Raw genomic sequence first — 23561 nt, forward strand, 5'->3', positions numbered from 1 at the left:
GTGCCTTCCTACAGGCAGCAGAAAATAAACTTTTCAAGATCTAGATTAGCTCGTGTTTTTATTCATTTCCTAAAAATTGATCGAGCACCAGACATCTGCTGGCACTCTCCCAGAGACTGGGGATACAGTGGTGAGGAAGACTTCATCTGGGCCCTTAAGGAAGGTACATGCCATTGGGGAAGCAGACAGTAAGACAGGCACAAACACGATAGCTACTCAAAGGGATTAGTGCTGAGCGGATGAGAAGGCTGTGTCTCTACACCACTGCCATGAACCAGGAAGTGGGGTGGTCCTCAGGCCAGGGAGGATAATCAAATGATGGGGTGGGAAGGACTGATCAAGGAAGGCTTTCTGAGAAAGTGAGCTTTGAAGGGAGACTTGAAAGAACTCAGAAGGAGGAGCCATGCAGATATCTCAGCTAAGAACATTTCAGACCAAGGGAAGCACAGTGAGAATACCCTGAGATGGAGAGAAGCCTGGCCTCTTTGAGGGACAGCAGACAAGTATGGCGAAGCCTCAGGAGCAGAGTCCGTGGAGGCTGGGAGGAGGTGAGATAGGCCATAACAAGGTTCCTCGTCAGCCATGGCAAGGAGCTGGATTACTGCTAAGTATAAAGGAAGTGGCAGATTTTAAGCAGAAGAGTAATGCGATTTGACTTGCGCTTGCAGACAGTGACTGGCTCCTGAGTGGAGGATGGATGTAAAGGGCCAAAGTGGAAGAGGGGAGACCTGTTTAGAGGCTGCTGGTTGCTGTAGGTCAGGCGCAAGGTGATACAGAGGTGTCAGTGGCGAGAAGAAGACGGATTGGAGGCAGAAAGGAAATCGACTGAAGATGGATCAGGTGTGAGGGAAGGACGGGAACCCTAGTGAAGCCTAGTGAGGTGTACGGTATGGCGCTCACCCGGATGCCACCCTCTGAAACTAGAGCACGCGTCTCGCCTGCCAACAGATCTCAGCCAGGTCCCTCTCTGAGACTGAACTTCAGCTAAAGACAGCCACCCTGCACCCAAGGTTACATCCCGGTGGACAGCCCACATCTAATGACTGGCCCAGGTGAGGTTATTAAGGCCCAAATCCTGCAGCCCAAATTGAAACCACTCTGCAGAGGCATCCCAGCTCCAGAGCTCGCCCTTTGCGACAGCATCCCTGTTCAGTTTCTCCCTCCGCCCAGCCTGCTTCTGTCATTCCCAAGAGCGCTTGCTAATAAAGTTTCTGTATGCAGATGTTTCTTCCTAGAGTCTGCTTCCTGGGGATGGCATCTGTCCAGCTGATGGGGGATGGCTTCTTTAACCAATATGGGTGAAGCCTGAAGAGAAGGATAGTTTGGAGTGAAAATCAGGAGTTGTGTTTGCTCACGTTCACCTTAAGATGTCTAATTATATCCACATGCCGACAGAGTGATAGGTGCCATGTTAAGGGGTGGCTAGAATATTCCGGAGGAAAACCCAGACCCTCAAGGCAGATGGCAAAGAATACAGCCAGGCCTTCTCATCATAGAGGACTAGACTGAATTCCCACGAGTCTCTTCTACCATAGTTATTTTCAAGTTTGAGTGTTCCTAAGTCTGCTTCCTTTGTTCACAGAGAAGATAAAGTTTAAAACCCTTTGTATTTGGACTAAAATCCAAATTCCTTGCTCTCAAAACCATGCATAATATAGTCTTCCATTGGGCCAAACTCTTCTTCCCACCACTTAGCCCCTGAATCACGACACAGTGATCCACGCTGTTCTTCATTCACAGCCTCAAAAATTCAGTCTTTCCCACCTCAGGGCCTTTGCACATACATTTCCTTTGCCTGGGATGCTCTTTTCACCATTTGATTCCCCGTTTCTTATCCTCAGACCTCCTCTTTTTGATCATCTCCTCAGAGAGGAGTGACCACACTAATGGCATCCCACATTTTCTCTTAGTTCTTTGTTTCCTTCATAGTACTTCTCACGCTTTGTAATTATTTCATGTATTTATTGGTTTACTCAGACTTGAGTTTTGTTTATTTGGTCTGTCTCTCCAATTAGAAATCCCCCATGAGGGTAAGGACTTAATTCACCATTCTATCCATGTGCCCAATAAATATTGGTTGACTCATAACTTCATATTTTAGATTTTTTTTTTTTTTTCGGTACGCAGGGCTCTCACTGTTGTGGCCTCTCCCATTGCAGAGCACAGGCTCCGGACGCGCAGGCCCAGCGGCCATGGCTCACGGGCCCAGCCGCTCCGCGGCATGTGGGATCTTCCCTGACCGGGGCACGAACCCGTGTCCCCTGCATCGGCAGGCGGACTCTCAACCACTGTGACACCAGGGAAGCCCCCATATTTTAGATATTCTTTCCAGGGATGAGGAAAAAATACAATACATACATGGATTAAACACCTCCTATAGGCCAGCTTCTGTGCTCACAAATTCTATTACCTCTTTCAGCCCTTCCAACAGTTCTGTAATGTACGTATTATTATTTATCCATCCTTTAGAGGAGGCATCTGAGGCTCAGAGAGATTGTTTGGCATTCCCAACGTCATGCAGCTCCTCGTGGAGTTGAGATTCCAATCCAGACGTGCCTCACTCCAAAGCCTGTACATTTTCCATTAAACCGTAATTTGCGTGTTCCTTCAGCAGACATTTGTTGAACACGTACTATGGACAGAGAAGAATACTAGGAAGCAAAAGATATAGGACCTGCTGTGGAGAAGCTTGTAATTTGACTGGAGAGACAAGGCAAACACACAGGACAGATGTAATAGCGTGAAGCAGAATATGATAAAGGGACATACTGTAAGGTTCCTTCCAGCTCGAAAATTCTTTGACTCTCTGAATGGTACAGGCAGTAAACACAGCAGGAGAAGTCATTCTGCTCCTTGATTGTATCTGATGGCATGCATTCTGTCTGCATCCACCTCTGGCTGCCAGTGAACACAAATGCAAGTCTATTTCAGATGGCTGTCTCTGCACTCCCATATTATAGTGTAGGGTAGATTCAAGGTCAAGTTTGAAGTCACCATATTATAGTGTATGGTGGATTCAAGGTCATGTTTGAAATCAAAGTCAGAAGTCTTCGTTTTTTTTCCTCTACTATATTAAGACTCTTACCAATTAACTTGAAAAAAGTCAAGAAGTGAACAACTGGCGGGGGGCGGGGGCGGTGGTTTGAGGGAGGGCGAAGACTCCTTATCTCATCCCAAAGACTCTGAAGTGGATTTGCTCACAAAACACCAGGTTTCTTTAGTGACCTCCTGAGACTTTGCCTGTCACACTGAACAGCATATCATTTCATAGGGGGAAAAGAAAAACAAAGTGTTTCCATGAGAAAGGCTATGTTATATCACAGTGTGACGCTATTTAAATATCAAGCTTCTGTTTAGAAAATGGAAGGCAATAAATTGAGTTGCTAATTATTCCAGCTGTGAGTATTTTTGGTATGACTGCACATTTTGAAGAGGGCAAAATAGAGGATCTTCCTGTTGCTCATGGCATATGCAAATGTAATGACGGTCCCCTCTGATCTAAAAGGTTCAGGGGTCAGAAACCTTGAAAGCCTATTTCTCATTGCATCCAAATTGGTTTGAGTCTAAGCTTAGGGACTCATGATATGAAATGGGCTTTTCATTATACTAATTGGGTTATTGGCTGCTTCTGCAAACTTGGGAAGTAGCAGTGTTTTTTAAACATTTTTAAAGTTTTGTTTTTAAAGCAACAGTTCACCTCTCAACCCAAGCATAAATTCCCAACCGGAAGAGGAGAAGAAACATATTAGTGATGTCCTCCATCCCTTCCCTTCCTAATAAAATTATTTTTGAGGGGTGGAGCTGCCAGCAGTGCTCTAGTCACTGTGCTAATTAGGACAACGCATTCACTTTACATATATTTTAAATGAGCTGGGCCCTGTGTAGGTCAGGGAGATCTAGTAAAGAGCAAGATATACATGATTCCTGCCTTCAGGCGATTAATAGCTACATTTATTGATCACTCACTGGACGTCAAGCTCAGTGTTAAGGCTTTCACGTAAATAAATTCATCCAATCCCCCAACAAGCCTATAAAGTAGGCACGAGCCATCTTTCCCTTTAAAGGTGAGGCCACAGGGACTTAGAGGGGTAAGTAACTTGCCCAATGCCAGGATCCAAACCTTGGTTGTCCAGGTTCAGAATCTGTACACTCAATACCTTACTGGTTTCAAAAAGAATTAAATTAATAATAATAAGAGAATGTTTATATATAGGGAAAAGTCTGACTCTAAACATCAAATGTTTACCAGTCTCTCTCAGAGTACGGGAGACCTTTGCTTTCTGTTTTTTTTTTTTAACTTATATACTTGGTCTTTCTTTTGTAATGTGTACCTCTTACATTTGCAAATAGGAAAATAAAGGCACAACACTTAAAAGATTGCTTAGTTTTGCTATTCAAAAAGTGGCTGCGGGGCTTCCCTGGGCGTCCAGTGGTTAAGACTCCGTGCTTCTAATGCAGGGGTGTGGGTTCGATCCCTGGTTGGGGAACTAAGATCCCACATGCTGCATGGCACCGGTGATAAATAAATAAATAAATAGTGGCTGAACAGTATGGTATCCAACATCATCGTTCTCATTATCTCATGGTTTTTCCATCTCATCCTGGAAGCTTCTCTCTTTTTCTATTTTCTTTTTCTTTTTCTCTGCATGCCCTATGTGTGTCTCTCTCTCCCTTCTCTCTCTCTCTCTCTCTCTCTCTCTCTATCTCTCTCTCTCTCCCCCCCCCATCTCACCCACCCTTCGAGTTTCCCCTCTACCGCCACCATTCCTTCTCAGATTGGAGAGCACAATAGCGATGCCAGAAAGTGTGGTGGTTATTTAACCTCTCTCCAGCTAAAGGTTTTATCATATCTCCTGAAAATCTAATTATAGCAACTTTACATGCTACAGTACCCTTTATGGGCTGCCTCTTTTAAAAAATTTTTTATTTTTTCCTTTACCATCTTTATTGGAGTATAATTGCTGTACAATGGTGTGTTAGTTTCTGCTGTATAACAAAGTGCATCAGCTATACGTACACATATGTCCCCGTATCTCCTCCCTCTTGCGTCTCCCTCCCACCCTCCCTATCCCACCCCTCTAGGTGGTCACAAAGCACCGAGCAGATCTCCCTGTGCTGTGCGGCTGCTTCCCACTAGCTATCTGTTTTACATTTGGTAGTGTATATATGTCCATGCCACTCTCTCACTTTGTTCCAGCTTACCCTTCCCCCTAAGTCAGAAAGAGAAAAACAAATACCGTATGCTAACACATATATATGGGCTGCCTCTTGATTAAACTAACTCCTTTAGACACAATAAACCTGGTGCTTCAAAGGGCGTGGCCAGCGCCAGTGAGATGGGATGGGATCTTCTGTACTGATCACCACCCCCCAGCTCCTGGTGTACTTCTGCCTCTCTCCTTTCTCTGGCTTTTTACCAAATTTCAGCAACAGCCTGTATGATACTCAGAATCTTTCAGGGGTTAATGGATGGCGTACCAGTACTTTCATCCGCTACTCTGAATACCTCTGAGTTTGTTTTCTGGAGAAGTCAATTTTCTCGGTAGAGCAACAATCAGTACCTGGTTTCCCTGATAACCAGAGCTGCTTTTTTGCACACGGTGCTACCTGGAGACCATTCAAGGCGTTCACTCGGTTTCAAGGAGAACGTTGGCTGCGGCTGACTTCATGAGCAAAGACAGCGGCTGCACTGTTGTCATTAGTCGTCCTGGATAGTTGCATGGTGCTCTGTGATGAGAGAGCGGGATCCAGATTGAGAGAGAGCGAGAGGAAGGAAACAAAAACTTGTCCTCTGTACAGTTGTTTCTCTAGTACATTTCCTTTTCGAAGCCCTGCTGGGAGTTCACCCTGGGAATACAGCTAAACCAAGAAAAAAGAGGGCGACTGCCTCTTAGGATCCCACTGGTTGCAAGCTGAAAACCAAAATGGTACTTGGTGTTAAGGGATTTTCCATATTTGTTTCTTTGGTAGGTTTTCAGGTTAATGAGTGAGTTTATTCACAATTGACTCAGGAGAGAAGGAAGAGAAATCTTTTGTTGGGGCCTCAAGTAATTTAGCCAGCCACTGCTTCTCAAAGCTTCTGCTCTAGATCAGTCGAACTCCATCTCTATCGCAAGAATAAAATAAAAATGCACAGTGAAATATACAAGCAGCTCATGCAGCTCAATATCAAAAAACAAACAACCCAATGCAAAAAGAGAAAGAAGACCTAAATAGACATTTCTCCAAAGAAGACATACAGATGGCCAACAGACACATGAAAGGATGCTCAACATCACCAATCATGAGAGAAATGCAAATCAAAACTACAATGAGGTATCACCTCACACCGGTCAGAATGGCCATCATCAGAAAATCTACAAACTATGAATGCTGGAGAGGGTGTGGAGAAAAGGGAACCCTCTTGCACTGTTGGTGGGAATGTAAATTGATACAGCCACTATGGAGAACAGCATGGAGGTTCCTTAAAAAACTAAAAATAGAGCTACCATACGACCCAGCAATCCCACTACTGGGCATAGACCCTGAGAAAACCGTAATTCAAAAAGAGTCATGTACCACAATGTTCATTGCAGCTCTATTTACAATAGCCAGGACATGGAAGCAACCTAAGTGTCCATCGACAGATGAATGGATAAAGAAGATGTGGCACATATATACAATGGAATATTACTCAGCCATAAAAAGAAAGGAAATTGAGTTATTTGTAGTGAGGTGGATGGACCTAGAGTCTGTCATACAGAGTGAAGTAAGTCAGAAAGAGAAAAACAAATACCGTATGCTAACCCATATATATGGAATAATAATAATAAAAAAAAAGGTTCTGAAGAACCTAGGGGCAGGACAGGGATAAAGACGCAGATGAAGAGAATGGACTTGAGGACATGGAGAGCGGGAAGAGTAAGCTGGAACGAAGTGAGAGAGTGGCATGGACATATATACACTACCAAATGTAAAGCAGATAGCTAGTGGGAAGCAGCCGCATAGCACAGGGAGATCAGCTGGGTGCTTTGTGACCACCTAGAGGGGTGGGATAGGGAGGGTGGGAGGGAGACGCAAGAGGGAGGGGATATGGGGATATATGTATAGGTATAGCTGATTCACTTTGTTATACAGCAGAAACTAACACACCATTGTAAAGCAATTATACTCCAATAATGATGTTTAAAAAAAAATGCACAGTGTTTTTAATTGATGGGGTCCTTCTTACATGGATGTGAGGCATGAGTTTCTTGTTTGTTAGACTTCTTTTTTAAATCTTCCATGGTTGTTTCATCAGAGAAAAAGGTATGCCCTTAATTTTCTAAGCCAATCTGAAGCAAAAGCCTGGTTTGCCAAGATTCTGCCTCAAAACTGCATGCCTTTGCTGTTATGTAAAGCGCATGGGGGAATGGCTGTTAGGTTTGCGTGCTCTCTCATAGTTTTTATTAAACAGTTTTGTTTTCACAAGAGGAGAAGTGGTGACATGTACTAAAAAGATTGATAGTTTAGGGTGAAGTGATGATTACTTTATTCTAAGAGCTCACTGGGACCGAGGGTACAGAACAGAGGACAGAGAGGAACCATCCTTCCTTAGCTTTACTACTCAATTCGACAGCCAGCCTCTGAGCCCCTAACCTGTGCCGAGCAGAATGCTGGCTCCCGGGACTGAAGCTTTGATAACCCACGCGGCTACGAAGGAAAGATGTATGCACGCAAAAAAAGAAGTATTATTTTTTTGTGCAACATCAAGGGCTGATTTTCTCTCTCCCTCAAGTGTTAGCAAACTCCAAGGACAGCACTTTAGGGGCCCCTCATTTGCCTTTCCTTTCCGAGGCACAAGTGGCCGATTCTGAGAGCAATTGAGTTGTGCTTGAAGAATGTCAAGTGCATTTGGAAACGACACATTTCTGCTGATGCCTGGAGTCCTGAGCTGAGCTACTTCCATGGCCGACTGCTGGGAAGACGTTCGGTTGGGGCGTCACAAATGATCCCTTGGAGCACCCTCAGCCTGCCCCTGAGGGGGAAAAGCTGTCTTAATAGCCAGTTCAGGAAAAATCCGGAGAAGTTCCCTAAGCCTTCCGGGTCCTCCCATTGACCATCTGGCCAGGCCATCACCTTGTGGGTCTTGCTTCATTTTATTTCTCTTTATTCCTGCTTCATGTGACTGCGACCTTTGGGTGAATCAGAGCTTGCATTTTTTCAACTTGTTACTATGAAAATTTTCAAACATTCAGAAAAGTTGGAAGAATAGTACTACATAAAAAAAACCACCCAGTTTCAACAATTGCTATCATTTTGCCACGTGTGCCTTATATATCTATATAGAGAGAGATCTTTTGGCTGAGTCATTTGAAAATAAGTTTTGACATGACATGTCACGCCTAAAGACATCAGCATTCGAAACTTGCATTTTAAAAAATATATCTAGTAACCATCTAGTGTGTTCTGGATAAGTCAGACGTATTTGAAAGTTGCAAAGACGGTTAGGGTAGAGTTTCTTAAACTTTATCATACATTAGAATCACTTAGGAAGCTTCTTCACCAATACACTCCCAGACCCCAGGCCTAGGTCTGAATGCAGCCCAGGAATTTGTACTTTTCTAGCAGAGCCTTCAGGTGATCCTAAAGCAGGTATTTATGGGACGTAATCTAAAGATCGCTTCTTTAGAATCTTTCTTTTTTTTTTTTTTTTTTTTTTCGGTACGCGGGCCTCTCACTGCTGTGGCCTCTCCCGTTGCGGAGCACAGGCTCCGGACGCTCAGGCTCAGCGGCCATGGCTCACGGGCCCAGCCGCTCCGCGGCATGTGGGATCTTCCCGGACCAGGGCACGAACCCGTGTCCCCTGCGTCGGCAGGCGGACTCTCAACCACTGCGCCACCAGGGAAGCCCTAGAATCTTTCTTTTTTTATTTGCTGAATGTAGTCTTCTAGAGATTCATAACAGCAGGGTGTAACTGTATTGTGTGAGGAGGCTACATGTCTTTGGTACTCTGATTTAATAATTCTAAGGACCAGAAACTAGAAACAAGGGATGTGATAACTAAATGAGTTTCATTTAACAGTGATCATTAGAGACACCACAGTACCAATGAGCGGCCTGAGAGATGTATCCTGGAAAAGATAATACAGTGCCAAAAAGTATACAGGTTGTTTTTGGTCTGTGGCAGGATCTGGCCTCGTATGTATAAATATAGACACTTGCCTGTATGAACTATGCAAACTTATAAATCTGTTTGGAAAATAAGAGTCAACATGGCAGAAGGAATCCTAATTTCAGAATTCAAAATGTTCACAGTATTGTCCTTTTAGCATTCATGATTTTGGCCTTGGGAACGTTGCAGGTCTTTCACTCAACGAAGATTTGTTGACTTCCTTCTTTGTGCCAGGCTCTGTTCTAGATGTTAGGATACAGTGATGAACACATCAGACAAACCCAATTATTTTGGACTTCATAGAAATTCAGTTCTAATGATGGAGGCAGACAGTAAATAGCACAAATGCATATACCCTGAAGAAGAATAAAGCAGTTATAACAGGATAGAGAATGACAGAGAAAAAAGTAAGGGAGGCAGGAAAGATCTCTCTGGGAAAGTGACTCTGGAACAGAATGTTGAATGATATGAAGAAACGAATTGTGCAGCTATTTCCAGGCAAAGGGAACAGCAAGTGCAAAGGCCCTGAGGCAGGAATATGTTGGATGTGATATGATGAGGACTAGCAAAAGGACAGTGTAACTCATGGAGGGGAGGAGGATAAAGTGGAGGAAGATACAGTTGGAGAGGTGGCCAGAGGGCAGATCATGCAGGGAATTGTAGGCCATGGGAAGGATTTCTGATTTTATTCTAAGTATTATTGGAAGCCTTTTCTTTTACTTTCCTTCCTTCTTTCCTTCCCTCCTTCCCTTCCCCTCCCTCCCTCCTTTCTTTCTTTCTTCCTTCCTTCCTTCCTTCCTTCCTTCCTTCCTTCCTTCCTTCCTTCCTTCCTTCCCTTCCTTCCTTCCTTCCTTCCCTTCCTTCCTTCCTTCCTTCCTTCCTTCCTTCCTTCCTTCCTTCCTTCCTTCCTTCCTTTCCTTCCTTCCTTCCTTCCTTCCTTCCTTCCTTCCTTCCTTCCTTCCTTCCTTCCTTCCTTCCTTCTTTCTTTCTTGGAGAAGGGGATGGTGATGACATTTGACATAATCTGACTGTCTTTTTAGAAGGAAGTATGAAAAATAGATTGGATTGTCAAGGGGACAGTGTTAGGATCTCATGAAGCAATCATGAAGCAATCCCAGTTAAGTCCCTACATACGAACGAGTTCCGTTCTGAGAGCTCTTTCATAAGTCCAGTTTGTTCATAAGTCCAGCAAAGTTAGCCTGGGTACCCAACTAACACAGTCAGCTATATAGTACTGTACTGTAATAGGTTTATAATACTTTTCACACAAATCATACATTAAAAAAACACAAAAAAATAAAACATTTTTAATCTTATGGTACAGTACCTTGAAGAGTACAGTCGTACAGTACAATAGCTGGCATACAGGGGCTGGCATCGAGTGAACAGGCAAGGAGAGTTACTGACTGGAGGAGGGAGAGGAGGTGGGAGATGGTGGAGCTGAAGGATCGTCAGCAACAGGAGACGGAGGGCAGGCTGCAATTTCACTCACGCCTGACATGGATGGCACAGGTTCTGGGCTTGAAATAAAGATACTGTACCACTGTACTCTCTACAGTATTTTATAGTAAAGTACACAAAAGCACAACCACTCGTAGAGGATGCACGCGTGTGACAACATACGTGAGACACGTGAACTAACTTACGTGATTGGACAGGCAAACACGTGTTCGCACCTTTGAAAGTTCACAACTTGAAGGTTCGTGTGTAGGAGACTTACTATATAAGAAATAGTAATCATATTGTTCTATTATTTCTTATAAATGGGTGCATTAAAAAATAACTAAAGTCAATTTAAACTTCTTAATCTTCATCTTGTGATTTCTCTCATGTTGCTAAAACATTCCTGCTTTCACTTTATTGATTCTGTCCACAACTGTGACTGATGTTGTGGCCCTGCTGTTTAGATTCTGGAAGTACCAAGATAGTAATACCGCTGTCAAGTGTAAATTTGGTTTGGGACAGACACATTAAACATATTTACATAACATAACATACTATATAATATGTTATATATTATTTATATATAAGTATTGTTTGTATATACATTTATATATATATGCACACACACATATATAAACAAGTATATAAATAGCTTCTTGGGTGCACAAAGTGACGGGGTGCTTGGGCTTGAGGGGAAGGTTGGAATAGGTTTCCGAGGTCGTTGGCAGGTGAGTAGGAGTTGGGTGGGGTGGGATGGGTGGGAAAGAAAAAGAAAAGCCATTCCAGAAAGCATTACACATCATCGACAAAGGCACCGTGGCATGAACAGACTCGTTATGGAGCACTGTGTCTGTTTGGTGTGGCTGAAGTATGGAGTTCATGGGAGCTGGAAGCATAAGGTTGGAGACGAGGATAAAAAGGCTGAGTAGTGGTTGTAAGAGTGTGGTCCCGTATTGAGATTTGGGTTTCCTCTTCTTAAGTACTGGAGAATCCCTAGGGATTTATAAGTGAGGGCGTGATGGAATTTGTGGTTTGGGAAGAGAAGTAGCAGAGGGATGAAGGAGAGGGTTGGTGGGAGAAGTTTTCAGAACTAAAATGAAAGGGATCTTTAACCCATCGTGTAGGAGAAGATGAGGGAAAGGAGGAGGTAAAGATGACGATTGTGTCCTAGACGACTGGAAATAACAGGAGTCAGGAGGAGTGTGATTGGGGAGGGGAAGAAAAAGAGTCTGTGTTTGGTTGCAACTTGTTCAAGAGAGTTAAGGAAGGCAGAGGAAGACATGCGCAATACACAATTGGAATGTGGGTCTCAGGAAAGAGCTTGAGCTAGAAATGGAGATCTGGGGACTCCAGCCCCATCAGTGATGGCTGAAGCCAGGGGAATGGGTGAGATCTCTGTTGGAGTGAGAACTGGTGTTCGTATATTTGTAAACACTCATTAATGACGGCTTACAATGTCCGTATATTCCTCTAAGTTTGATTCCCTGTTTTTACTACCCACTCTTGGAGAATTGTCCAAGAAGTAAACTTGAAGTAGTTCTAAGTCAAATCCCAGAGTTCTTCCACCACCCTGGCTTTCTGGTGTGTATATGTTCTTGCTTAATTATAAGGCAGTGGACTATTATCTATGATCTGGAGAACTCTTCAGGTGTTTGCTCAACGTTTGTCAGGCTTTAAATGTAGAACTCGTGTTTCAGCCTCCTTATATTCTCTGAAGAATTAAGAATCAATGCTGTTTGTAGGGCATCGAGTACTTACGATGAAACACACCCTTGGTTAAGTGGTTGTCCTACGTGATGGTGTGAAATCCCCCACAACAACCTGTGCTATTCTTACTCCCACTTTACTCCATTTTACCCATGAGGAAATGGAGGCTGTCAAGAGCAGCGTCAGGTAACTTACGTGAACTTCCTTGTCCAGGAATGGCACTGCCAGGACTCCGACCTAGATGAATCTTGCTCCAAAGTGCCTCCTTGGGACACAACGCCTACTGCCTCCTCCTCCAAAGGCTCTTTTTATCAGGAGCATTCAAAGACATCTATTGGACAGGGAGTACAAACCTTACTTATAGAATCAAACCTCTTGGCTGTGTTCAGATCATTGAACATTCTTATAGCACAAATAAAGTTGTTTTTTTTTTTAATGCCATTTTTTAGTTCCACTGAACATCAGAAGTTTTTAATTTATTTATTTATTTTGGCTGTGTTGGGTCTTCGTTTCTTTGCGAGGGCTTTCTCCAGTTGCGGCGAGCGGGGACCACTCTTCATCGTGGTGCGCGGGCCTCTCATTGTCGTGGCCTCTCTTGTTGCGGAGCACAGGCTCCAGACGCGCAGGCTCAGTAGTTGTGGCGCATGGGCTTAGCTGCTCCGCGGCATGTGGGATCCTCCCAGACCAGGGCTCGAACCCGTGTCCCCTGCATTAACAGGTAGATTCTCAAACACTGCGCCACCAGGGAAGCCCCCACAAATAAAGTTTTAAGTATTGGTTGTTTATTTTGATGTTAGCCATGCTAAATAATTCACTAATCAGATACTCATTTTCTGACATGGTTGTTAATGATCTCAGGCTCCTTTGATCTTTGTCAAGAATTAAAATACTTTCAGGGGCTTCCCTGGTGGCGCAGTGGTTGAGAGTCCACCTGCCGATGCAGGGGACACGGGTTCGTGCCCCGGTCGGGGAAGATCCCACATGCCACGGAGCGGCTGGGCCTGTCAGCCATGGCCGCTGAGCCTGCGCGTCCGGAGCCTGTGCTCCCCAGCGGGAGAGGCCACAACAGTGAGAGGCCCGCGTACCGCAAAAAAAAAAAGAATTAAAATACTTTCAAAGTTTTATCTGGAAGCAGCCAAGATACAAATATTTGTAAGGACAGCGATCTTGCCTCAGAATCCCACTGGGAAAGCCTGCTAACCACCATATGCAAGGAGAATGTGGTATAGTAAGTCCCGTTAGAGCTTTTAGCGTCAGGCAGACCGGAGTTTAAGGCCCAGTGACACCGCATGCTAACTCTGGGCTTTGGTTTTCTTGTTTGTAAAACTAAGGTAAAAATAGTATTCACTTCATAGGGTCACCGTGAGATTTAGTTTCAAGTAAAACATTTATCATTATGACCCATAGTGTGTGTGGTCCATAAATATAATTGCACCTAATGAAAACTTGAAGGGAAAGGAAATACCTGTATAACATTTTAAAATCTTAGAATTGAAACTGAGTAAATTCGTAAAACAATGAGGGAGCTTCATTTATTCATTCAAGTCGCCCCTACATGCTGAACTGGCGTTGGGTCCTGGGACCATAAAAATGAACAAGGAACAAACTAAGACACAGCCCCCAGCCTCCACGTGGTCAGACTGTAGACTCTACTGAACCCGTGCTTTGAAATCCACTAGATATTTTCCGGAAGGCGAGTCATTTTAAACAAGGTGTGGCATGGCACCTTTGAAGTTTCAGAAATGGCACACATAAGAGGGAGAAAATCTATTGTGGGAGAATTGATGGTCTTTGATGTGTCCTTAGAGTGACAGGCTCCTGACCCCTGAGGAAGGATTCTATTAAGGGTCAACAGTACAGTGCATTATCCTGTTGACATACCATAGTTCTAGACAAGGGGCACCTTGTTCAGTTGGCAGACAAAGATATTTCCAAAGAAAGAATTGTGATCTTGAAAGCAAACTTGTGGTTACCAAAGGGGAAAAGGGTGGGGGAGAGGTAAATTAGAAGTTTGGGATTAACAGATATACACTACTATATATAAAATAGATAAACAACAAGGATTTACTGTATAGCACAGGGAACTATGTTCAGTGTCTTGTAATAACCTATAATGGAAAATAATCTGAAAAAGAATATATATACATACATATAGATATGTATGTTTATATATAATCACTGTGCTGTACGCCTGAAACTAACACAGCATTGTAAGTCAACTATACTTCAATTTAAAAAAAAAAAAAAAGGATGCGGAAAATAAAAAATGACCTAGAGGGGTAGTCTCAGAACAGGAGGCAAGTGAAAGGGGAAAACAGCCCAGAAAGAAGGCTCAAGAGAGACAGTTTAGGATGACACTTAAGAGCACAGACTTCAGTATAAGACAGAGCTTGGGGTTTAAATCCTTGAACGGTTGCTTGACTTTGCCAAGCCTGATTTCTCATATCTTAAATGGGGATATTATAATATTTAGTTTGTAAATAGTTGTGACAACATATTTCAAGTGGCTTTTTTTTTGATTGATGTACAGTTGGTTTACAATGTTAATTTCTGCTGTACAGCAAAGCAATTCAGTTATACATACATATATTCTTTTTCATATTCTTTTCCATTATGGTTTATCCCAGGATATTGAATATAGTTCCCTGTGCTATACAGTAGGACCTTGTTGTTTATCCATCCTATATATAATAGTTTGCATCTGCTAACCCCAAACTCCCAATCTATCCCTCCCCTCTCCCTCCCCTACCCCTTCCCCACCCTTGGCAACCACAAGTCTGTTCTTCAAGTGCCTTTAAATAATAGGCCCCAATACCTGATAGAGCTCAGCACCATCTTCACCATATCATGGCCAGCATCTCTGAGTGAGCAATAGTAACTCAGTTTCCATATTTGCTTTGCATATGTTGCAGGATTATTGTGGAAGATAAAATCCAGAGGTATATGTGAAAACATGAAATGATGTGAGTTTATGGAATTAGTTTATGTCACCATCAAATGTAACATTCGCCCCTTTGCCCATGACACGGTTGGGTAGATAATCAGAACTATATTAATGCTATAGAAAGCAGAGTGGGGGAAAAAAAGCAGCTGGATGGTCCTCAATAGCCACGATGTGGATCCTGACCCTTTCCCTTTCCCTGACAGGCACTTCCTCTTCAAGACGTCCTCGGGAAGCACACCCCTGTTTAGCAGCTCCTCTCCGGGATACCCTTTGACCTCAGGAACCGTTTACACACCACCACCCCGCCTGCTGCCCCGGAATACCTTCTCCAGGAAGGCCTTCAAGCTGAAGAAGCCCTCCAAATACTGCAGCTGGAAATGCGCCGCCCTGTCGGCCATCGCCGCGGCCCTCGTCTTGGCCATCCTGCTGGCGTATTTCATAGGTAAGTCAGGGCAGCTGTGAGCAGGTGGGGGCCATGTCGCCGACTTGTGAATGTAGAGGGCCTCTGTTGTCTGTACCGTTGGCTTGTTGGCTCCTGAAAGATGTAAAAATGAGTGATGGATGGGAGTGCTTTTTTCCTCCTGAAATCCATTTCAGTCTGATGAGTTTCTCCTTCATGATTCTAAATGACATTTATCAGAAGTGAAATTAAGCATCCTTACTGTATTCTCTCTTGGAGATAAGTTGAAAATTGTCATTCCTGCCAACCCATCCCTCACTCCTCAAGTTGACTTCTGGTCTCCTCCATCTTGGATTTTAACCCAGGTCTTTGCTCTGACATTCACGCAGCATTGGTTAACTTCAGACAAAAACCAAATAGAAGAAGCAAAGCAAATCAGCATGCCTAGAACATCATATTGGATGGAAAGCCAAAGCAGCTAGATGATTTTTAGAGCTGGAGAACAGAAACAGGATAGAGAGGCTAGAGCACCCAACCAGGTCTTCATAGGGAATCAGGTCACCCAGACCCAGTGGATCTTGCCCAAGTCCCCTCCTTTGCCTCTGTCCCTGTAGCCTCAAGTCTCATCCCACGTGCTGCTGAATCTGAGTCAGGTGCACCTCCCACGCCAGCTGTGATTCTGGGTGGGAGCTCAGGGTATAACTTGGTGAAGTTTTCTGGGGTGAAGCAAAACAGATTGGTGAAGTTGCTGGGGTGTCTTTCTTTGAATGCCAGGGATGCTGATTTGTATCCGTGGGATGTGGCCTTGTAACTATGGGAACCAGCAGATGCCAAGAGTTCAGGGACAGGGTGCCCCATGCATTTGAGCATCCTGGGCTAGACACAAAGCCTGCTCGCAGCTCCTGGCCGCAACGAGGTGCCCTCAGCACTGCTACTTTGTCACCTGAACTTGCGAGCGGCAGGTCTCCTGGCCCGGGCCGAGGCCACGGTGACATTTGTTAAAGTTGATTTAAAACACTTGGTGGTTCTGGCTTGGTCTCAGGGCCGCTCTGTCAGGCCTCTCCAGTTTGGCTGTGCCGCGTTGCAAAGCAAACCTATAACCCAGCAGCAGAAAGAGACCGGCTCTAAATCAGCTCGTAACACTTACGCTGAAACCCTTCCTCTTTCCAAGAGGGAAAATAAAAACCAACCCTAACCATTCTGGTTTTGCCCTTTCTCCCAGTGTAAGCCCTCCCTTCTCTCTCACACTTCCTTCATCCTCCGGCAGCCAGCAAGAGAATAAGCTGGCCCAGAACTTCCCAGACCATTGTGCCCAAGCTTGCCTGATGGCAGAGGAGGGGGACTGTGCTCCCCCAGAGATCTGGGGCCCTGCCCAAGGCAAACCATGACAGGCCAAGAACTGATACGAGGTTTTCACTCTCTCCCATAATGTTGCTATGCTCATCTTAATAGAGAAAAAGGTGTTTTTGCAGTCCTCATCAGTTGCATCTCTCAGGAATGGCCTCTAGAAGTAAGAAAATTGACACTCCAGGGAAATGCACCATGTTTACCTGGGGCTTTGCAAACACCTTTGTGCTCTAAACCCCAGCTCTACATGTGGGCTGAGGTCAGATACCCACACACCCCTAGTTGAAGGTCCTGTCTGCTTCTCACTTACCTCTTGATGAAGGATGGAGTCATGGATTACTCGAGGAGGGGGAAGGGCATCTGTTGCACCCTCAATCACTTGAGTGGAATCTTTTGTATCATTAAAGGTAGTTTTGTGTGCTTCCCCAGGTAGCTGTTGGGGAGGAGAAGGGGAGGGGTTGGTGGAAGCAAATTGAACATGCCTTTGGGGTCCTGGCATGATTCAGCTTTGTGTCAGAAACTTCAAAAAGGGTCCATGAGCTCACCTCTCAGGCTTATTGTTCTGCTGGGCCGGTGGGCACCATGGAGAGGCCCAAATATGGAAATTTGAGGCACTGCCTGCCTCTGCCAATACCGTCCCTTGTGTACCTCCTTCTGCACTCGCAGGAGAGGGATAGATGGCTAGTGCCTGAGTTATCAAGCTTGATAGTTAAAATATAATAGCTTTCTGTAGGGTGATCATGGAAAACCCTGTAGCGAGAGTTTAATGGTTTAATTGGGTGTGTAACTTGTAAATGATGGATTAGGAAACATATGTATCCTCAGTCTGGAGGCTACTGGAAGCTGGACCCGAGCATCTTAGGATGGCTTATTAGTTTATAATCCATCACTTCCTATTATGTATGCTTTAGGTAAGATTATGCTTCGACCCTGGAGTACTGAAAAATTGCTTATGACTCAAAATGAGTGATGGAATGGGCCGATTCACCCAGCAGTAGTGGTGGTGCATAGAGGGCTACAGGGCTACTCTCCAGAGGTGATGACGGGTCCGCAAGCATGGTGAGGGGTCCCGATCTGGAGGACTGGTCGTGACCCCAGGGATGCCTTTCTCCTTAGCTTTAACAAAGTTGTTCTCTTTCTGGGTCTTGGTTTCCTAAGTAAAACCTGGGAGTATGATGGTTATTAACGTTCAGAAACTGCAGAGTATGGTGAGGATTCATTAATGTGTATAAATCACTTTAAAGATGAAAGGCAGTATATTATTTATTCCGGAGCTGCAGGGACACAAACAGTGCATCGAAAACACAGAGAAAAGTGCCGTCAGGAGCAACACGTGATTGTGCCTACCTAGAAGACAAGCCATCAGGGAGAACAGAAGGACAACATAAAAATCAAAGCCTTCCTGTTAAGGAGGCCGAAGTGTTTAAGGCCTGAGCCCACACTAGCTCGTACACGACCCTGTGTTCCCCTGGAACATGACAGGTCCTGAAATTGAAGCGTCTACCGCAGGACATTTATGGACAGGCACTGGGTTCAGGCCTGCCAGGAACTGCAACAAATAGGCCAAATGATCTTCCTTGCATGTTGAAACCCGCATGAAGTCTTTCCAGAAATGAGCAATTTGGAAACGTTCAGCCCCATGACAGATTCTTCCGTAGACCCAGCCTGTGGGTGGGTGTAAATCAGCATAACACCAGCCCTCTGGCAAATTGGAAGACGTGAGCCTCTTTACCAGCTCAGGAGAGGTCCCCCAGTTCCTGTTCACACAGCTGAGGTCAGAGATCTTTTATGATACACTCTTCCAGCAGATCCTCCCGATGCCAGATTCTCCCAGTGTACAAAACATCCTCAAATGAATTCCTCTGAAAAGCTGCACAAACCACTAGGGGACTATTTTGTGCGTTACTCAGCCCCTGGCCCAAATGGCTCCTATGGGGAAGACGGGTTGAGAAGAATTTGGCTGTGAAACGCAAGAGAGCTTCCTGCTCAGGAAGCTGTCTGTTATCCTTGGGCAGCTCAAGTACTGTCATTGCCTGCAATGCCAGAAACCCCTCTGGATCCCTAAGTTTCTAAATCATGTAACCAGCGTAGTGTTTCTCACCTGTGTTATGCCAACTCTACCATGTTTTTATCCTTATAGGGTACATACAGTAACTGGTTAGAGTCTTCTATTTGTTTGGAACTGTACGCTTTTCCACTTAAAGCACTTTTATATTACTATTAAACTTGAACCATACCCCCAGCCCCCAACATACACTCTGGCAGAAAATGAAATTGGCGTATTACAATCGTTTGACAAGAACTGATGCTGAGGCCCAGAGGGTCTCAAGTCACACGGCTAGTTAGTTGCAGGGCCAGGACTAGACGCTTGGTCTCCTGATGCCTCGTCTAACATCCTTCCCTTGACTGCTCTCTACTAAACATCACAGTTGGCCATATTTCCCAAATACTGCATAAAACCTCAGTCATGCTTTTTGTAGCATCAATTCACCTTACCTAATTCTGTCCTTATCAGCAAGGGAGAGTAGTTGGTTCCCCTCCTTCCTGAATTCGTCTTCTGACGAAGTGTACAGAAGCCACATCTCCTTGGTCTCCTAACCTGTCCTCGTATTTCTGCTTTCCCAAATATCTTCTATTACAGAGACCAGAAAACTTTTTCTGTCCAGAACCAGATAGTAAATATTTTTGAGTTTGTGGGTCAAACAGTCTGTTACAACTTCTCAACGTTGCCGTTGTAATTCAAAAGCAGCCACAGACGGTGTGTAAACACATGCGCGTGGCTTTGTTCCAGGCGTCTTTAATCGTGGACACAGAAATTTGAATTTTATGTACTTTTCCTGTGTCATGAAATGTTATTCTTTTGATTTTTTTCAACTGTTTAAAACATAAAACTCTCCCCTAACTCCATGTGCCGTTGCCAGCGTTTGCCAACCCCCGTCTGATTGTATTACTGTTCTTTTCCTAAGAGCACCTTTTCAGAGTGTTTCCACCTTTATCAAAAGAAAAGAAAACAAACAATCAAAAACATAATGCTATCAAATTGGCTAAGAGGCCACACATACGTCCACTGTAAACGGAGCAGGTGATTGCCTGCAATCCCGTTACATAATGAATAATTACATCTGATTTTTGACCCAAACCAAAAGTAGAAAAGGCAAGTTCCTTTTCTCTTTAAAAAACTTTCTATAAGATAAAAATTTCCATCTCAACAGACTGCTTGAAACACTGCCCCAACTCATGGATGGAGTAGAATCGCCTAGGAATTTTGCCACATACTCACTTGCCCTCAATCTTCAGTTACCATAGGTGTCTCTGCAAAACCATTGCCTGTTTTTAAAGATGACTCAGTGCCTGATGCCTAGTTTGTTGAGGTTTTCTAACGGGTCGTAACAATGCTGGGTCCCTGAATGACATCATTGCTTTCTTGTCCCAGGTTAACATGGGCTAGATCTCATTTCCTTAAAAGGCACCAGCGTTCTTGCAGGGCTACCCCCCATCAAGGAAGAAAGATGCTTGCAGTGTATGACTTTGCTGTTTAAATCCAGATAATCCTCCAGATTCTAAGATGAGCGTCAACAGAACAGTTCAGCATGACACAGGATTCAGACCGTCACCCCTGAGTTAAAAACAAGTCTTCTGTCAAAAACTCTTCACGTGGCTGGGAAAGGAAGGGTGGCAGAGAGAAAGATAAGAGCATTTATGTCATCCTAAATTAGTTTTTAGCTCTTCAGATCCCTGCCAAACTAATATATATGTGTGTGTGTGTGTGTGTGTGTGTGTGTGTGTGTGTGTGTGTGTGTGCGCGCGTGTGTGTGTGTTAGAAAGTCACCTTGTCTCTTTTCACTACAGTAATTCCTGCCAAATATGAAATACTATGTTTTAAGTAAGCCGTTCACTGCTCTGTCTTCTGCCACTCTCACTTTGATCTGGGAAGAACGCGGGCCATCAACATGTCAGGATGTTAAAAGTGTGGTAATTTGGGGTGCTTTCAGTTTCTTTTGAAAACAATGAGAGATTATTTTCTATGGAAACTAAAAGCCTACAATGTGTTTAAAGTTGCTACACTTGGAAATTGATGTGTTGAGACTCACAGCTAATGAATCCTGCGTTCTCAGCTGCTATTTTGTGTATTCCCATCTTGCTGAATAGAGCAGGTTTGGGGGGAAACATAAAGAAAATGACAGAAACTGATGAGAACAGTCAGTTTAACCTGGCATCCTTCATGAGGACAGAGCCTAGGAAAAATGTCAGCTCTCTCTTTCAGACTCACTGCTCTTTGACTATCCAGAGAAACACTAAACCTTCCCCTCCTGTATGAATTCCAGATTATATATTTATCTCCCATTATCTAAAGGGCAAAATGCTAATGATGATGTCTGGACAATCCGGCAAATAACATTTCCACCCAATTCCCCGACCCCAGACGGTCCAACCTCACAGTCGTCCACACAGAGAAAAAGAGAACTGCCCACAAGTTAAGTCAGGGGACCCAGTTGTGTTATCCATTCCATGTTAGTAGCAGACTTTTTATCTAATAGATATGCTCATGTGCTCTTAACCAGATAATAAAGTCCTGTCAGTGTCTCCACACTGGTGCGTCTCTGGAAGTGGGACTGCCATTTCCTAATTGTATACCTGATTTCAGAGTGTCTGTCGACTTATTACGGAAAGTCAGTTAAGTCCTTAGCTAGGTCTTCATCACCTAGCCACCACATGGCAACATTTGTATCTCACATTCGACATTCAGAAAAGATGAGTTCCTCTGCTGAGGGGACGGAAGTGTTTTTGCTCTTCTCCCCAAGGTGCCCGTCAGAAATCAAAGTAGTCAGGGGTCAGATGGAGGGATACGTTAGGAGTCTGAGATTAACACATACACACTACTACATACAAAATAGGCAAACAACAAAGACCTACTGAATAGCACGGGGAACTATATTCAATATCCTGTAATAACCTATAATGGAAAAGAATCTGAAAAAGAATAGATATGTACATATAAATATATATATGTATATATAATTGAATCACTTTGCACCTGAAAGTAACACAACATTGTAAATCAACTACACCTCAATAAAAAAAATAGTAAGAAATAAGGAATCAAGCTAGTCGGCCAATACAGGGCTTTCCACCCTCCTGGGTGGACTTGCTCGGTGAGAATGAGGACGCAATTTTCGGTTCCAACTTAATAGAGCGTCTTAATGCAAAACCAGGAAGGAGGGAGTAAGTGCTATACCCCAGGTTCCCAAGGACCACAGTAAGGAAATGGGATACTGTTATCATCTCCCAGCCCAGGACTTCGTGCCTCCATGACGTATGTGTCGGGTGGGTGAGGATGGAGTGTCCACCACCTGTCTGTCCCTTGAGTCACCATGCAGTTCGGTCCTGGACTTCCTCTGTAGCAGTTCTCTCTCTAGTAGACATTGGTCCTGAAGCAGTAATGAGACATTGTTGTCTCTGTCTCCACACACTCTGTTTATTTGTCTGGCTCACTTAGGGGGGTCACCAAGCGCACAGATCCCCATTTCCTAAGTCTTTCATTTGTTCATTTATTTGTACTTGTTTCCTGATTTAAGATTCTGGGCACAGCTTTGAATGTACTGTAGATAGGTATTATTTCATCCTACATTTTACCTATAACACAGTTGCAGAGGTTCTCGCCCTGCCTGGGTAATTACAAAAGAAACAGCTTGTTGTAATGGAAAGTACATACTTGGGCTTTTGGTGTCCGAGAGACCCGGGTTCAAATTCTGATGTATATACTTAAAAACCATATGACTATGGGCTTGCTCTTTAATCTCCCTGCACCTGAGTTTCCCATACAAGAAAACAGGGATAACTCCTACCTTGTAGAGATGCTTCAAGTATTCCCTGAGATGATACGTGCATACAGTTTTCTTCAAATCCAATATGTCATCGTGTATGAGAAGTGTCATTATGGTTCGTATCCCCAAGGAGAGAAGAGGTTATCAGTTAAATATGGCATGATTCCTTAGCATTTATAGTATGTATTTTTAGAAGGAGGTAGACACAGACCACCTGAATTGATATACGACCCTGTGTATAGATAGGTCCACAGTCACACCAGCAGACCAGTGTGCTGCCTGACCAGCCTCAGTTGTAAGAAAACACTAATTTTGAAGGAGCATTCTGATTCCAGAGATGTGAAAATGTGAACAAAATTTGAATCTTAGAACTGGTGAAATATGGTGGTACCTGGCATACAATAAAAGCTTAACTAGAAGGAGTGATGTGATTATTGTATTGGTTACCATACTCCTAGGGCAGGTCCAGTGAGAAGCCTAGAACAGGTCCCTGGGTCATTGTATCCTCAAAACAGTGCCTAGCACCTTGTAAGCAATCAGTAAATATTTGTTGAGTTAATGAACGCTAATTAGGTTTAGGGCTGAGTTGAACCATGTGTGGAGGGCATTTGTCAACTACCCAGAATCCCTGATTTCTAGTTTTACTCGTTCCCCATGTCAAGGGAAGTTGCTGGCTCCCTGATGTTGTCATTGCCTCTGTTCCCAAATTGCGTCTCCAAGTTACAAAGTGTTTAGGCAAAGGAACAGTTAAGTTAGGTGGGC

At 44.0% G+C, this 23561-nt stretch overlaps 1 protein-coding gene across 6 annotated transcripts in view; it reads left to right on the top strand.

Annotated features, from left to right (window-relative positions):
- TENM2 (teneurin transmembrane protein 2) overlaps nt 1-23561 on the top strand; it is a 3004989-nt gene that overhangs the window by 2702210 nt on the left and 279218 nt on the right. For all 6 annotated transcript variants that reach the window (XM_060296575.1, XM_060296573.1, XM_060296574.1 and 3 more), the window contains one exon: nt 15431-15669. In XM_060296575.1, coding sequence (XP_060152558.1) covers nt 15431-15669 — 239 coding nt within the window. The remainder of the gene's footprint in view (nt 1-15430; nt 15670-23561) is intronic.

Source organism: Globicephala melas, chromosome 3 (genome assembly GCF_963455315.2).
Source record: "Globicephala melas chromosome 3, mGloMel1.2, whole genome shotgun sequence".
Lineage (NCBI taxonomy): Eukaryota > Metazoa > Chordata > Mammalia > Artiodactyla > Delphinidae > Globicephala > Globicephala melas.